Source organism: Coffea eugenioides, chromosome 11, assembly GCF_003713205.1.
Source record: "Coffea eugenioides isolate CCC68of chromosome 11, Ceug_1.0, whole genome shotgun sequence".
In the NCBI taxonomy this organism is placed as follows: domain Eukaryota; kingdom Viridiplantae; phylum Streptophyta; class Magnoliopsida; order Gentianales; family Rubiaceae; genus Coffea; species Coffea eugenioides.
Window position 1 is genome coordinate 38,298,033 of NC_040045.1, and position 16,951 is coordinate 38,314,983.

The window sequence follows — 16,951 nt, forward strand, 5'->3', positions numbered from 1 at the left end:
AAAAATGATGGAATCAAGTTTAAAGGAGCTGCAATGAATATAACCTGGCATATGGGAATATTTGAGGGTTTCAATCAACAAACAAGTTCCATAAAATTTTCTTTTTATACTGCAAAAGCTATTCCATAATTGTGCAACTTTAGGGGTTAGCCAACTCCCTCTGGAAGAGTTGACCACCACATTAATTGCGAAATGAAAGATCAAAGGTTCAAACCCGTCTAATTTGATAGTAGTTCAGTTTCCGTCAAATTCCCTCGACTCAATTGAATCACCCCTCTAGAATAAGCTCCCCCAGTAGGAGTAGAACTAAGCTAGGTTAGACTTAGTTATGCAGACTCACTATTCTTTTCCTCGTCTGCTCGATAAAATAACTTCAATTCCAAGAATCATTTTCAGAACTGATCCTGCAGGCAAGTGGAAAATTGTGGTGGCGTCCCTTCATAAACCGGCTGATCACTTCAACGCTTTTTGGAGACGTATCAAAACACTTGAACTCTACCTCATTTTGAACTTTAAATACATGCTTTACAACTTTGAAGGACCAAACTTAAAATGAAATACAGGTTGTGTTTTGTATAGTACTGAAAAAAGAAGCACAACCCATTCCCTCCCAAATTGGATGCCTCCAGTTATCAACAAAATTAAGAGTAAATACCAATTTAACAAAAATAGTGTGGACCCACTGTAAAGGTAAGGAGACTGGGTGAAGTTTAGCACAAATTGGGGTTGTAGTTTGGCGGCGTTTGCGTTCAACAAAACATCAGTGCAGTGGCGAACTACAGATGACATGAAGCTCAAAACCAAACTGTTCAATTCAATGGCAAGTATGCCATTTCATAGCATGGCCATCATCTACATAGAGAGGAACATCAGTTGATCAGATCTAAAATATAAATATTCCAATTTGTTGATGCCTGTGTTTGTCTATTTATGTTACATAATTAGTTGAATGGTCATATCTCCATCTAGTGCGGCTATACTAAAACATTCTCTTGCGCATGCGGCAACAAAACTGTTGTGTATCCTGGGTCAGGTGTGAAAATACAAGCTCAAGCTACAAGTCTCACTTCTTTAATAAGGTACGTGAATCATTTCTAGAATTGACAAGAACTGAAGGGGTAGACAACATGTTTTCCTTATCTGGTGGATCGCCGCTTTTCTCGATGCTTCTTTCATCTTTTTGCGATGTAGTGGAAGACGATGCTCCTTGTATCTGTACTGTTAAGCTTCCACCTAAAATTGAACGGTATAGATATGGTAAGCATCTTCGCAACAAGTGTTTTGGAGCATGTGGGGTTAGGGGAGAGCAAAAGCACAGGCAAACTCAAGTTTCTGAGGAGCAAAAAAGATGCTCACAAACTGTAAGTGCTGTAGTCATTTTAAGAACCGGTTGATTTTCTTAGTCAATTAACCTGTCCATTTAAGTAGTTAAAATGAAATAGACGGGACTGACAATAGCCAGAAAGGAGATGAAGAATAGACACACCAGGTACGGAAAGCAAATCTGAAGAGGATCAACTTGCCAAAAGCATCAGTTTTAAAGTTACCATTGCAAAATGATCAGTCACCAGTAATTTATTCTGGCATGTATTGCTACAAATGGACAACCACACTACAATATAGGCCACGTCAGAAATAATAATTGTGAAGATTAGCAAAACAAAAAGCGATTCACTTGGAAAACTCCAAGGGGTCAACAAAATGTCCCTGAAGCACTATAGCATCACAGATACCTTGATGGCAAGACAGCCTAAGTTATAACATTGTTAAAAACTTGTCCTTCTTTCATCAAGTAGTTATTTGGCTAGAAGTCAATTAATTGAGTCAATTGACTACATGTTTCTACCATGCATGGTTGGATTTTAGAAATCATATAGCAGATGGAAGATGTCTTATACCTAGAACAAGAGCAGCTCCAATCCATCCATTGACACCCCATCTCTCTCCAAGAAGAAACCATGCAAATGCAGCACCCCAGAGCGGCTCCAACCCATAGATTATTGCAGTTTCTGTGGCTGAAACATCTCGCATGGCCGCAATCTGTATTATAATGCTAGGTGATTAGATCAAGACTAGCTAGCAAAACCTGCTTAAAGTAGAGAAGAACAATGATCTTTGTTTAAGAATCACCAATACCAAATAAGCATATATTGGTTGTCTTGGTTTCAAGGATTTATTTATTGAAAAAAATAAAAAGCTAAATTTTGCAACTATAGTTCACGATCAAGGTCTTTTCTTTAAAATAAAATTCATCTAAAACACTTCAGACAGTCAAACCAAATTCCATACCTATTAGTATTATCTAATATTGCAGCAGAAATCATGTAGTGAATTATTCTGATTTCTACCAATTAGAAATTGTAACAAGAATTGTGGTATGGAAGTGGTAGAAGAAAATCAATAGTTTCTCATCATGGGAAGTAACATCTTATTAGACAGGTAGTTTGAATCATCTACTCTTGGACTGAGACAGAGAGCACTTGTTTTGATAGACGAGACAAAAGATATGATTGATGGAGTAAGAAAGAGAAGGAATTGGATACCATTACCATCACAGATTGAAAAGACAAGACATAACAAACCGAAACATTCCAAGGCAAGATGCTCAAGAACATCCAGTACCTGGCACGCCCTGGAATAGCCCAAGCCTCTGATTCTGCATTCTCCAATTCAGCTTTTATTTAGGTAAACCTTGGTTTTGGTCTTAGTTTTCTTGTCAGTCATTTCAGCAGTTAACTTCCCCTTCTCACAAAGTTATCATCTGAGGTAAACATCTAGTTCCTAAATTTTCAAAATATGTAGGAAACTCCTTTGTATATTTATGTGACCAGAGTAACATAATAAAATGCAGGAGCTAAAAATATTTCTAACTGCAAAATAACAAGTAATTTTTTCTGATTAAAAAAAGGTTTAACATAATGCATATACTAAAATACTTTTGGTTCTTTTATGAATACAGGGAAAAATACCATTGCCTCTTCTATTCTTATCAGATTAGCAGTAAACCTTTATTTCCATCTAGCCCTCCTTTAAATACACAAGGAAAGAGTTTATTTTTCAGTTTAACAGACAAACTTTAGACTACAACAAATAGATGAGTACACACAATTACAGAACAGGATTGCATAGATGGAACCATATGGAAAGTTGCTCAAGATATGAGCACAAAGGCATGCAAAAGAAGAACTTTCACAAGTAAACACTCAAGGTAGAAAACCAATACTTTAAGGTGGCCATACCTCTACCCATAGACATAATCCTGTGGAGACAACACCAGTATAAATTGCAGGTACCCATGGGAATGCTACCATCCAATCCGCAAATTTTCCCCACGTCCAGGATGATGGATTTAATACTTGAGTGCCACCAGAACAAACTCCAAGGACATACCAGAGTGTTGATAAAAAAGCAACCACACATACCTAAAGGGAAAAATGTCCCAATAATTCATGTAAACTGAAAATACAAAGCCAACAGATTGAGGTGGCACTGAGAGTAATTCAATTCCTTCTAAACTAACCTCATATCCGAGGAGAGGTAAGAGGTTCTCTTTGGTAGTAGCTCTAGAAATATGTTCTGTTCTTAGCATGTGAACCCCAAAAAATACGGCACTTAAGAAATTCAGCAAGTCCCCAACCTGAAAGGTCACACTAAACTAGTGAGTACTCTTGCATGTCTGTCTTCTGTCGAATGACAAATAATGGTTTCCAGTAAACATATTCACTTGAGAAGTCACACTTGCATGTAAAAATTTTGAGGAAGCAAATAAACCAGGAAATGTAGAAGACACTTACACAAGGAGGTGAGCCACTGGATTCTAGCATTCCGACTCCTACTATAGACATGAGGGCTCCAAACCAAATACGTGCAGGGATCTTCGATCCTAGGATACCATCAAGCAAAGGAACCACAATCACCTGAAGAATTGTACCAAAATTTTGGAATGCTGGCTTATATATCTATCAGTGTCAAAATAAAATGGCAAAAAATTTGTGAATTGAATGAGATCCTTGCATATTTTCTTACAGTGAACATTGTGAGGAAAGATGCCCGTCCTGCACCCGATGTCTGCAATCCAAGGGCTTGCATAAGGTAGCCAAGGCTGACCCAAAATCCCAATTCTATCCCAGCATTCCGGGTTTGAACATCATCTCTTGCTTTCAAAACAAATGGCGAAAATGCAATTGCAGACAAAACAAATCTGACAATAGTGAATGTGCCAGGATCAATAAATGCTTCCACTTCTTTCACTATAGGAATATTGCTAGCTGCACAAAAGAAATGATGATATTAGTTAAGCACAATACCAAAGGCCACAAAAGAACTATTTGCTACACAACAAATTTTGGCCTCATTTGTCAGCCTCAGAAAAACTATGAAAAAGCAAGCATCATAGATTCATAAGGCTTGCAAAGAATTAGATAATGCATTTGCATACTATGATCCCAGCCATTCGCAAGCCATTAAGAAATGTTTCTAGAACAGTCAGAGCTCTTTCTCATCACATAGGATTGAAGAGAATCTCTACAGTGTATTTATCATATACAAGTGACGCGAAATTCAGGAAAGTTTACATAAATGAAGACATGTTTATGTAATTCGCTTTCTGTAACGCGAAATGATACAATTGAAGATCTCAAAGTAACATGGTAAACAGTCGAAATGAAAACTCAACTAGAAAAAACATTCTTTCTCAACCAAAGTTTGATTCAACATGTCCCGTGATTTTCTGAAATATCTCGATGTGACTCCTCTTGATGCTCTCAAATGTCATTATTAGCTCAAAAATGAGCTCCACTTAAAGATTTCCATCCTACGTTATATACATTCTCCCTTTAACAAGTTCAAATAAGAATCTAGAATTACTTCAAGAAAAGCATAATAACGACTAGGTATCTTGGCCTATCACTCTGTGTATGGAGATCAGTCATCCTTTCTCCGACAACATCCACCTCATAGATCATCAAACTCAAATCAAGATTACATTTTTCCTTTTTTCTTTTACTAGTATTTTTCCTTGAACCGACACAACCTACCAATTTCTCCTGACTCATAAGCACAATACCGTATTTTTGCATCATAGTAGTTAATTCATTACCTTAAAAATTAGAGTACATCTTTCCTATTACTGATAGTGTATATACTATCATCTTTGAATTTATCATCTTTCGATTCATGACATGTGGATAAAAATTAAATTTTAAACTCAAATTTTATATAATTATCATTCATCTAATAATGCTGATACTGCGTAGGAAAGATTAATTCTAAAAATTAACCGTTAAAACTAGAAAAGATTTTCAGAAAAAGTTTTGAAGAAAAAACTGACCGTAAATTATTGTGATGGCATTGAGCAAGAGAATGCTCCTCACTTTCTCCGATGCGAATAAAATCTCTCTCCATAGCGCTTTCCGTTCAAAGCATCGACTTTCCGGCAAACTAACGCCTTTTTTAGATAAGTCGGGCTCCTTTTCACTATTTGAGAAATCGCCATCTCGAAATTTAACTAAGAATTTCAGCTCGCGTGATTGTTTCTGCTTAACGCTTGTTCCATGCGACGTCGTAGTAAGTTTGGTATCCGTCGGACCGGAACTACTACGGTGGCAAGTGAAAGAAGAAAAGAGGTGAAAACGACGTCGGTTCGGGGAATAGTAGTGACCGAGCTTGATTGCGTGAAACGGACATGAAGGTGCAGCCATGGTAGAACGGGGTGCAGCCGCAGGTGAACACAGACAGATTTCTCCATGCCTTATTTTTTTTGTATATTTAAATTTGGAGAACTTGAGGGGAAATTGGACCAGTGATGCACTGACGCGTGTACATTTTGTTTTGGGATGCAGAGTGTGGAACTTTACGTGGCGAGTGTTGATTGGCTTGTTGTAGGGTCGGTAGTAGGTACAGAAGAAGACGGAAATGGTAGAATAGAGATCAAAGAAGCCTGTGTCAATCTAAAGATTCAGAGGTTTCGTTCTCCTTAGTATCACAACGTTGTCCACGCCCGTGACGTTGAACTTCCAGATTAGGATATCTTTGTTTGAACTTCAAGATTAATTTTCCGTAAAACACTTTTTTTTTTTTTTATATATCAAATCTTTATATTATTTTTTTTTACCAAAAAAAAAAAGCTTAAGAAAATACCAATTCAAGCGGACTCTTAACTTCTTATATATTGTTTGTGTGATATTTAGAAATGCAAACTCATCATAAGGAATAGCATCAAACTAAATAAGTAAATAAACGTGAGCGTGTATATTGTATAATTAAAAATATCAAATTGTGTTTATTAACAAATGCTATCGGAGCTCTCAAAATAATCTCAAAGTGAAAAAAAAAGTTTAGTATATGACTGTATTCTTTTGAGATAAACTATATATTTGTGGGGAATTGAAGTAAAAATTGCAATAATGTATGAAATTTCGATGTAAAGTGATAATCATAAGCTACATTTTGCACACCCATATTCTATTGCTCTCTATATATTTGTCACACTAGGTACATATATTGTATTTCGATAGAGTTGATATTACATTTTAAACTACTCGTGTAAGAAAAATTTTACATTCTCACCATATAAGAAGTTTTTTTTGGAGTGAGTAATTTCTTTTTCCTTTTTTTAATTAAACCGGATTGATTAATACTAAGTTCACAATTCCTCTATTGCAAGAAAAAATGCTTTAAAGGGATTCAACATGAGATTGATTTGTTACCTCCCCAAAAAAAAAAAAACAAAAACAAAAACAAAACCCAAAAAAGGGAGAGAGAGACATGAGTTTGGTTTGTGTGATGTCCAATTTGAACTTGGCTCGGGCGACACACACCGATTTGGCAACGTTTATGGAAATTGTAACTCATTAAACCATGGCATTCAATCTGGGCTCAAGTCTCTTCTTACCCGTTCTCTTGAGTTTGTAACGTTGTCCATTGTTGCCCAATTGACATCTAAGTGTTATTTTTGGGCCCATTTATCGCAAATTTTGAACCATTTCCAAATTTTTGAACCATCTAAGTGTTGTTTTTGGGCCCATTTACTTCCCTTATCAATAAATGTTTCCCCTATTATTAATAAATGGGTTAAATTACTTTTGACAATTCCTTCCAAAAATAAAAGAAGAAAGAAAAATTTTCTTCGAACTTCACATCTTTCTATATAATGCATGAGCAATGAATTTCGTGTTAAAAAAATCTGTCATTATTTGTTATTCCAATTTTACCCTTACATAATAGAATAATATACGACCACCTCATGTTTCAAATTCATGTTTACATATTTATCCCAAAGTCTTCTTCCCAACTTCAATGAAAAAAAAAGTAGAAAAAATCTCATAATATATTTTTTCCATTATTTGTTTTCCCTTGTATTATGCACAGCCGTAGGTGTGCCTCACCCACTAGGATTAATAATATCTTATCACAATTCTTTTTTTTTCGACAACAATAACAATTGTATAACCTATTCTATCATAATCTACAGGGAGAGAGAGTGTAAGGCGACTTGTGTGTTAGGGACTAATAGATATGCAGATCTAACTAGACCAAAGGAGTACTATAAGACCACCCTTGAATTTTTTTTCCTGTAATGAACCCCCCAAATCAGACCAAAGAGGGACTTAAATTCCTTCCTGGTAGCCACTGAGCTAAGCTCAGTGGTTATCTTATCACAATTCAATTGCTAAGATCATCAATCTAACTTCGTCTTCTTCTTCTTAGTCGTGTCTCATTAGTCGTAGCTGTTATGAAGACCAATTCGCTCGCTAAGATTAAATCCGCTGTAAAGAAGTCCATACGAAAATTGTGGAGTAATTTAGGAATCATAATTTTGAGTCTTATGCTCTCACTTCTTTACGCTAATTAGCCTTTTCTAACCTGTTCACGTCAGTCAAAGCATGAGAATAATTCCATTTAAGGTTCGTACAGACGATAGACATCAGGCTTAGCATGGGACTATTTGCACTCATTGCCCAATTCATGCATTTGAGGTACAATGATTGTATGGACGAGAAGAAACAAGGATGCTGAAATGATCGTTGGGTGGACAACGAAAATTCATTATTCATTTTCTGGTTTGCCCATTATTTACATTCTCATCCCGCAAAACTGTTTAATGTAACAACATTTATACTACTTTGAGTTGCAAAAACTCTCTTCCTTCTCTCTTAAAAAAACTCTCTAGCCAAAATATTCTCCAGCTTTCCCATGAAGAAAAATCTAGCCAAAACGTCTTCCAACCCTTTCATGGGAAAGAGATTAGATCTTTCTTCTGATATTTCCCCGTGAAAGGAGCCTCTCTCTAGTTTTATTTTTGTTTGTGTCAATACAGTCTCTCCTAAGATTTTTTGCTAAGAGTTTCTTCCATTTTAGGCTTCGTTTGAGAGTGGAGGATTTGGACAAAAAAGAAAGGGAAAAAAGAGAAAGTTAAGTTTTCGTTCATTTGTTAGTTTTTGGTGGGAAAGAAAAGAAAGAAAATGGAAGGATTTAAGAGGATGAATAATAGCCAAAATTTTTCCTCCCAAATTGGAAAAAAAATGGGAAGAAAGTTTGATGATCCTTGTCAATTTTTTTAAAATGCCTATTTTGTCCTTAAAAAGGTCTTGAACGAATTTTTAATGACTTTCATATCCAAAATCTTTCCACTAATTCTCAAAACTCCTAAACAACATAACAATCTCTTCTCTTCTCTTCTCTCATAACTTAGTTTTCTCTTCTTTTCTTTTCTATCCTAAACTCCCAAACTAAGCCTTAGGGTTGGCGAGTGAGAGTTCTCTTCTCTCCTAAACTTTTTTAGTAAGAATTTTGTTCTCTTTTAAGTTAGGTAGTTTTTCATTTTTTTTTATTGTTAGATTTGACCTTTTTTTTTTTAAGATTTTGATTGCCAAATCTAAAATTTCATAGGTCTATTCGGCAGATTTCACCATAATATCTGAATTTGAAATAGCTAATCAGTAGATTTGATGATTAAAAACATGCACAATTGTTCATGGGGCTACTAATATTTTATCTTAATTTTTATTTGTTTTTCATATTTGTAATATCCATTCTTTTCAAATCTATTCTTTGATATCCATGTATTATCATATCTATTTTTTTGACATCTATATATGATTGTATACGATTGATGATGCAACTTCTGCCACTAATTAATGCAAATTTTAATAAAATTATAATGTTTTATCAAAAAAAAAATTAAACACATCTGTGGAGTTGCACACTCAAATGAGAAGTCTAGTTCCATGAATATGAATCTCAGGATAACCAAACACATTTACTCCTGCTTGCTAAATTGGGGTCTTGCTAAACTTAAAAATCAAGGTTAATTTTTATCTTTCACGTAAAATTATTTCACTATTGGAATTGTACATTCAAATCAGTTCGTCATTGGCATCATTACGTTGCACACTTAACTTAGTTCGCCAATGGAATCAATTATTTTCTTTTTGTTATGTAGCAAATTATATTCAGCAAAATAATATAACAAAGGGCCAACATCAGAACTAGGAAAAAGCGTAGGGATAAGGTTAAGTTAGCTAGATGGATCCGACGTAGAGCGGAACTGTTCAATTCAATGGCAAGTATGCCATTTCATAGCATGGCCATCATCTACGTAGAGCGGAACATCAGTTGATCAGATCGAAAGTATAAATATTCCAATTTATGGATGCCTGTATTTGTCTATTTATGTTACATAGTTAGTTGAATGGTCATATCTCCATCTAGTGCGGCTATACTAAAACATTCTCTTGCGCATGCAGCAACAAAACTGTTGTGCATCCTGGGTCAGGTGTGATGATACAAGCTCAAGCTACAAGCCTCACTTCTTTAATAAGGTACGGGAATCATTTCTAGAATTGACAAGAACTGGAGGGGTAGACAACTTGTTTTCCTTATCTGGTGCATCGCCGCTTTTCTTGATGCTTCTTTCATCTTTTTGCGATGTAGTGGAAGACGATGCTCCTTGTATCTGTACTGTTAAACTTCCACCTAAAATTGAACGGTATAGATATGGTAAGCATCTTCGCAGCATATGTTTTGGGGTTAGGGGAGAGCAAAAGCACAGGCAAGCTCAAGTTTCTGAGTAGCAAAAAAGATGTTACTCTGGTGAGATCTTAAATCTTTGACTTGTCACCCTGGTGATGCTCCCAAACTGTAAGGGCTATAGTCATTTTAAGAACCAGTTGATTTTCTTAGTCAATTAACCTGTCCATTTAAGTAGTTAAAATGAAATAGATGGCACCGACAATAGCCAGAAAGGAGATGAAGAATAGACACACCAGGTACGGAAAGCAAATCTGAAGAGGATCAACTTGCCAAAAGCATCAGTTTTAAAGTTAATATTGCGAAATAATCAGTCACCAACAATTTATTCTGGCACGTATTGCTACAAATGGACAACCACACTACAATAGGCCACGTCAGAAATAATAATTGTGAAGATTAGCAAAACAAAAAGCAATTCACTTGGAAAACTCCAAGGGGTCAACAAAATGTCCCAGAAGCACTATAGCAGCACAGATACCTTGATGGCTAGACAGCCTAAGTTATAATGTAATATGCAGGTTGAAACATTGTTAAAAACTTGTCCTCCTTTCATCAAGTAGTTATTTGGCTAGAAGTCAATTAATTAAGTCAATTGACTACATGTTTCTACCATGCATGGTTCGATTTTAGAAATCATATAGCAGATGGAAGATGTCTTATACCTAGAACAAGAGCAGCTCCAATCCATCCATTGACACCCCATCTCTCTCCAAGAAGAAACCATGCAAATGCAGCACCCCAGACCGGCTGCAACCCATAGATTATTGCGGTTTCTGTGGCTGAAACATCTCGCATGGCCGCTATCTGTATTATAATACTAGGTGATTAGATCAAGACTTGCTAGCAAAACCTGCTTAGAGAATAAGCATATATTGGTTAAGTCTTGGTTTCAAGTATTTATTTATTGAAATGAATAAAAAGCTAAATTTTCCAACTGTAGGTCATGATCAAGGTCTATTCTTTAAAATGAAATGCATCTCAAACACTTCAGACAGTCAAACTAAATTCCGTACCTATTAGTATTATCTAATATTGCAGCAGAAATCATGTAGCGAATTATTCTGATGTCTGACAATTAGAATTGTAACACCAATTGTGGAATGGAAGTGCTAGAAGAGAATCACTAGTTTCTCATCATGGGAAGTAACATCTTATTAGACAGGTAGTTTGAATCATCTACTCTTGGACTGAAACAGAGAGCACTTGTTTTCATTGGCGAGACAACAGATATGATTGATGAAGTAAGAAAGAGAAGGAATAGGATGCCATCCCCATCACAGACTGAAAAGACAAGACATAACAAACTGAACAAGTTACCAACCTTTTTTAACATTCCAGGGCAAGATGCTCAAGAACGACCAGTAACTTGGCACGCCCTGGAATAGCCCAAGCCTCTGATTCTGCATTCTCCAATTCAGCTTTTATATAGGTAAACCTTGGTTTTGGTCTTAGTTTTCTTGTCAGTCATTTCAGCAGTTAACTTCCCCTTCTCACAAAATTATCATCTGAGGTAAACATCTAGTTCCTAAATTTTGAAAATTTGCAGGAAACTCCCTTGTATATTTATGTGACCAGAGTAACATAATAGAGTGCAGGAGCTAAAAATATTTCTAACTGCAAAATAACAAGTAATTTTATCTGATTAAAAAAAGTTTTAACATAATGCATGTACTAAAATACTTTTGGTTCTTTTATGAATACAAGGAAAAATACCATTGCCTCTTCTATTCTTATCAGAATAGAAGTAATCCTTTATTTCCATCTAGCCCTCCTTTAAATACTTAAGGAGAGAATTTATATTTCAGTTTAACAGACAAACTTTAGACTACAACAAATAGATGAGTACACGCAATTCAATTCAATCAACAGAACAGGATTGCATAGATGGAACCATATAGAAAGTTGCTCAAGATATGAGCACAAAGGCTTGTAAAAGAAGAACCTTCACAAGTAAACACTCAAGGTAGAAAACCAAAACTTTAAGGTGGCCATACCTCTACCCATAGACATAATCCTGTGGAGACAATACCAGTATAAATTGCAGGTACCCATGGGAATGCTACCATCCAATCCGCAAATTTTGCCCATGTCCAGGATGATGGATTTAATGCTTGAGTGCCACCAGAACAAACTCCAAGGACATACCACAGCGTTGACAAAAAAGCAACCACACATACCTAAAGGAATAAATGTCCCAATAATTCATGTAAACTGAAAATACAAAGCCAACAGATTGAGGTGGCACTGAGAGTAATTCAATTCCTTCTAAACTAACCTCATATCCGAGGAGAGGTAAGAGGTTCTCTTTGGTAGTAGCTCTAGAAATATGTTCTGTTCTTAGCATGTGAACCCCAAAAAATACGGCACTTGAGAAATTCAACAAGTCCCCAACCTGAAAGGTCACATTAAACTAGTGAGTACTCTTGCATGTCTGTCTTCTGTTGAATGACAAACAATGGTTTCCAGTAAACATATTCACTTGAGAAGTCAAAGTTAACCTCTTCACACTCGCATGTAATAATTTTGAGCAAGCAAATAAACCAGGAAATGTAGAAGACACTTACACAAGGAGGTGAGCCACTGGATTCTAGCATTCCGACTCCTACTATAGACACGAGGGCTCCAAACCAAGTACGTGCAGGGATCTTCGATCCTAGGATACCAGCAAGCAAAGGAACCACAATCACCTGAAGAATTGTACCAAAATTTTGGAATGCTGGCTTATATGTCTATCAGTGTAAAATAAAATGGCAAAAAATTTGTGAATTGAACGAGATCCTTGCATATTTTCTTACAGTGAACATTGTGAGGAAAGATGCCCGTCCTGCATCGGACGTCTGCAATCCAAGTGCTTGCATAAGGTAGGCGAGGCTGATCCAAAATCCCAATTCTATCCCAGCATTCCGAGTTTGAACATCATCTCTTGCTTTCAAAACAAATGGCGAAAATGCGATTGCAGACAAAACAAATCTGACAATAGTGAATGCTTCAGGATCAATAAATGCTTCCACTTCTTTCACTATAGGAATATTGCTAGCTGCAAAAAGAAATGATGATATTAGTTAAGCACAATACCAAAGGCCACAAAAGAACTATGTTGCTACACAACAAATTTTGGCCTCATATGTCAGCCTCAGAAAAACTATGAAAAAGCAAGCATCATAGATTCATGAGGCTTGCAAAGAATTAGAGAATGCATATGCATACTATGATCCCAGCCATTCGCAAGCCATTAAGAAAAGTTTCTAGACCAGTTAGAGCTCTTTCCCATCACATAGGATTGAAGAGAATCTCTACAGTGTATTTACCATATACAAGTGACACAAAATTCGGGAAAGTTTACATAAATGAAGATATGCTTATGTAATTAGCTTTCTGTTACGCCAAATGATACAATTGAAGATCTCAAAGTGACATGGTAAACAGCCAAAATGAAAACTCAACTAGAAAAACATTTTCTCAACCAAAGTTTGATTCAACATGTCCCGTGATTTTCTGAAATATCTCGATGTGACTCCTCTTGATGCTCTCAAATGTCATCATGAGCTAAAAAATGAGCTCCACTTAAAGATTTCCATCCTACGTTTTATACATTCTTCCTTTAACAAGTTCAAATAAGAATCTAGAATTACTTCAAGAAAAGCATAATAACGACTAGGAATCTTGGCCTATCACTCTGTGTATGGAGATCAGTCATCCTTTCTCCGACAACATCCACCTCATAGATAATCAAGATTACATTTTTCCTTTTTTCTTTTACTAGTATTTTTCCTTGAACCGACACAACCTACCAATTTATCCTGACTAATAAGCACAATATCACATTTTTGCATCATAGTAGTTAATTCATTACCTTAAAAATTAATCGTTAAAACTAGAAAAGATTTTCAGAAAAGTTTTCAATAAAAAACTGACCGTAAATTATTGTGATGACATTGAGCAAGAGAATGCCCCTCACTTTCTTCGATGCGAATAAAATCTTTCTCCATAGCGCTTTCCGTTCAAAGCTTCGACTTTCCGGTAAACCAACGCTTTTTTTAGATAAGTCGGGCTCCTTTTCACTATTTGAGAAATCGCTATCTCGAAATTTAACTAAGAATTTCGGCTGGCGTGATTGTTTCTGCTTAACGTTTGTTCCATGCGACGTCGGAGTAAGTTTGTTTTCCGTCGGACCGGAACTACTACGGTGGCAAGTGAAAGAAGAAGAGAGGTGAAAACGACGCCGGTTCGGGAAATAGTAGTGAGCGAGCGTGATTGCTGCGGCAGAGCTGCAGTGAAACGGAGATGAAGGTGCAGCCATGGTACAATGGGGTGCAGCCGCAGCTGAACACAGACTGATTTCTCCTTGTCTAATTTTTTTGTATATTTAAATTTGGAGAACTTGAGGAAAAATTGGACAAGTGATTTACTGACGCGTGTACGATTTTTGGACTGGGATGGAGAGTGTGGAATGACAATAGAGCCGTCTGCTTGACGTGTCGGGTGTTGATTGGCTGGTTCTGTGGTCGGGTGTTGATTGGCTGGTTCTGTGGTCGGGCGTAGCTATAGAAGAAGAAGAAAATGGTTGGACAGAGATCAAAGAAGCCTGCGTCAATCTAAAGATTGAGTGGCTTCGTTCTCCTTATTAGTTAGTATCACAACGCTCTCCACGTACAGGACGTTGAACCTCAAGATTAGGATATCTTTGTTTGAACTTCAAGATTAATTTTCCATAAGCACATTTCTTTCTTATTATCTTTTCTTCATATATCATTATATTATATTTTTTATCAAAATAAAAAGGCTTAAGAAAATAACAATCTAAACGGCCTCTTAACTGCTTATATATTGTTTGTGTGATATTTGGAAATGCGAAATAATCATAAGAAATCGCATCAAACTAAATAAGTTAATAAACGTGAGCGTGTATATTGTATAATTAAAAATATCAAATTGTGTTTAATAGCAAAGGCTGTCGGAGCTCTCAAATTAATCTCGAAGTAAAACAAGTTTAGTATATGCTTGTATTCTTTTGAGATAAACTAGGGTAAAGGGAATTGAGGTAAAAATTGTGATAATGTATGAAAATTCGATGTAAAGTGGTAATCATCACCTACAATTTGCACGCCATATTCAACCTTCTCTCTATATATTTGTGATGCTAGGTACATATTGTATTGAGCAAATTGCGCGAAATGCCACTAAACTATTGCGAGGTGCCGGTTTTGATCACTAAACTTTTTTATTAATAAAAAATGTCACTGAACTAGTAAATCTGTATCGTTTTAATCACTCCATGTACTTATGCCGTTAAAAGAGATGGAAATTAACTTTTTGAAGGACAATTTCGTTTGCACAGCCTTTTCCTTGAACCTCTCCAACTTAAATTGCTGATTCATTACCCTCCCCCTCCCCCCAATTCTGTCGGTCTCTCTCCTCTTGGCTCCATCTCCCTCTTCCCCCATCCCAACATCATACTACTCCCTTCGTCTCACTTTGATAGTTCTGTTTCTTTTTTCACACAGTTTAAGAAAAAGTAGTTAATTTTGTTGGAAAAGTAAATTTAGATTGCTATTTTCCTAAAATACCCTCACATTAAATATGGTACAACTTTATGGGAACTTGAATTGATGATAAAAAAAGAATCAACTCTCATTAAATGGAGTAGGTTTATAGTAACAACTACTTACATTGAATAAGAGTATTTTAGGAAAATTAAAATACAACTACATTTTTCAATTCGAAAGTGGACTACAATTTGGGACAGATGAAAAAGGAATACAGGACTATTAAAGTGGGACGGAGAGAGTATTATATAAATTTCTATTCTACAACTACTGCTGCTACAAAAATCTTCCCCCCTCATCTTCCCCCTTCTCGTCCCAAGAGAAAAGGAGGGAAAAGAACTTCTTCCTCCTCCTACTACATTTTCAATTTTCTCCCATCCAAAAATTAAAAAAAAAAAAAAACCAAAAATGAGGGAAATCTTGCACATTCAAGGAGGTCAATGCGGGAATCAAATTGGTTCCAAATTCTGGGAAGTAATCTACGACGTGCACGGGGTTGATCCAACCGGCCATTACAGGGGAGATGGCTCCAATGATCTTCAATTGGAACGCATCAATGTCTATTTCAATGAGGCTTCCGATGGCTGTTATGTTCCTCGGGCTATCCTCATGGATCTCGAGCCGACACAATGGACAACAGTAGGTTCGGCACTTATGGCCAGATCTTCGAGCCCAACAACTTCGTCTTTGGTCAGTCTGGTGCCGATAACAACTGGACTAAAGTGTTAGGGTATCAGGCCAATTATTTGAAAAGGAAAAGACCAACAATTTAATAGAAAATAATATCTAGCATGAACGATGAACAACACACAAGAATTAACGTGGTTCGACTTAATCACCAAGCCTACATCCACGGAGAAAAAAACTTGTTCTTACTATGAGAAAAACACCACAAGATTACAACTTGATTCCCAAGCCCCAACTCTTGTATAACCCTCTCACCCACTAAAAACTCTCTCACCCCTTTCTTGTGTATCTTTGTAATATTCCAATCTACCAATTTATAGAGAACATTACTGCTAAAAAATCAAATAACAATTGAAAACCAATACTATTTCCTAAACTCATATAGAGTAGAAAAATAGTATCTAGCTAAATAGGAATTTACTTGACTACTACTTCAAGTAACTAAATCCAATTAGAAAACTAGTTACTTCCCACACCAAATAGGAATCTTGACTAAAAGAAATTAAGCCAATTTCCTAACAAATCTCCACCTTGGCGAATATTTCTTTTAGCAAACACAACAAATCATCCAAAAAAAACTCCATTTGCCTTTTCCCACCAAGTACCTTGGTGCCTAACTACACACCTGAATCAAAACGGTCTTGTTTTCAATTGAGTCAATCGGCAAATGAACGTGTGTAGCTAAC

At 36.2% G+C, this 16,951-nt stretch overlaps 2 protein-coding genes across 3 annotated transcripts; one reads left to right on the plus strand and one right to left on the minus strand.

Annotated features, from left to right (window-relative positions):
- Positions 1-788: 788 nt before the first annotated feature.
- LOC113753014 lies at positions 789-14,537 on the minus strand. 2 transcript variants are annotated; one of them, XM_027297087.1, is made up of 7 exons: positions 13,948-14,537; positions 12,828-13,069; positions 12,597-12,719; positions 12,308-12,424; positions 12,027-12,209; positions 1,899-2,040; positions 789-1,233 (listed from the first exon to the last, which is right to left on the minus strand). In XM_027297087.1, exons 1-7 carry the CDS (start codon positions 14,330-14,332, stop codon positions 1,064-1,066), a joined length of 1,362 nt encoding a protein of 453 aa, XP_027152888.1. In that variant the 5' UTR covers positions 14,333-14,537; the 3' UTR covers positions 789-1,063. The 2 variants fall into 2 exon arrangements, with proteins under 2 accessions (XP_027152888.1, XP_027152887.1); XM_027297086.1 differs by lacking the exons at positions 789-1,233; positions 1,899-2,040 and adding exons at positions 9,551-9,975; positions 10,695-10,836 and having other exon boundaries at positions 13,948-14,395.
- A 1,449-nt stretch (positions 14,538-15,986) lies between these two features.
- LOC113752521 (tubulin beta-6 chain-like) lies at positions 15,987-16,307 on the plus strand. The gene has a single exon (XM_027296634.1). It carries the CDS (start codon positions 15,987-15,989, stop codon positions 16,305-16,307), a length of 321 nt encoding a protein of 106 aa, XP_027152435.1.
- The last annotated feature ends 644 nt before the right edge of the window (positions 16,308-16,951 follow it).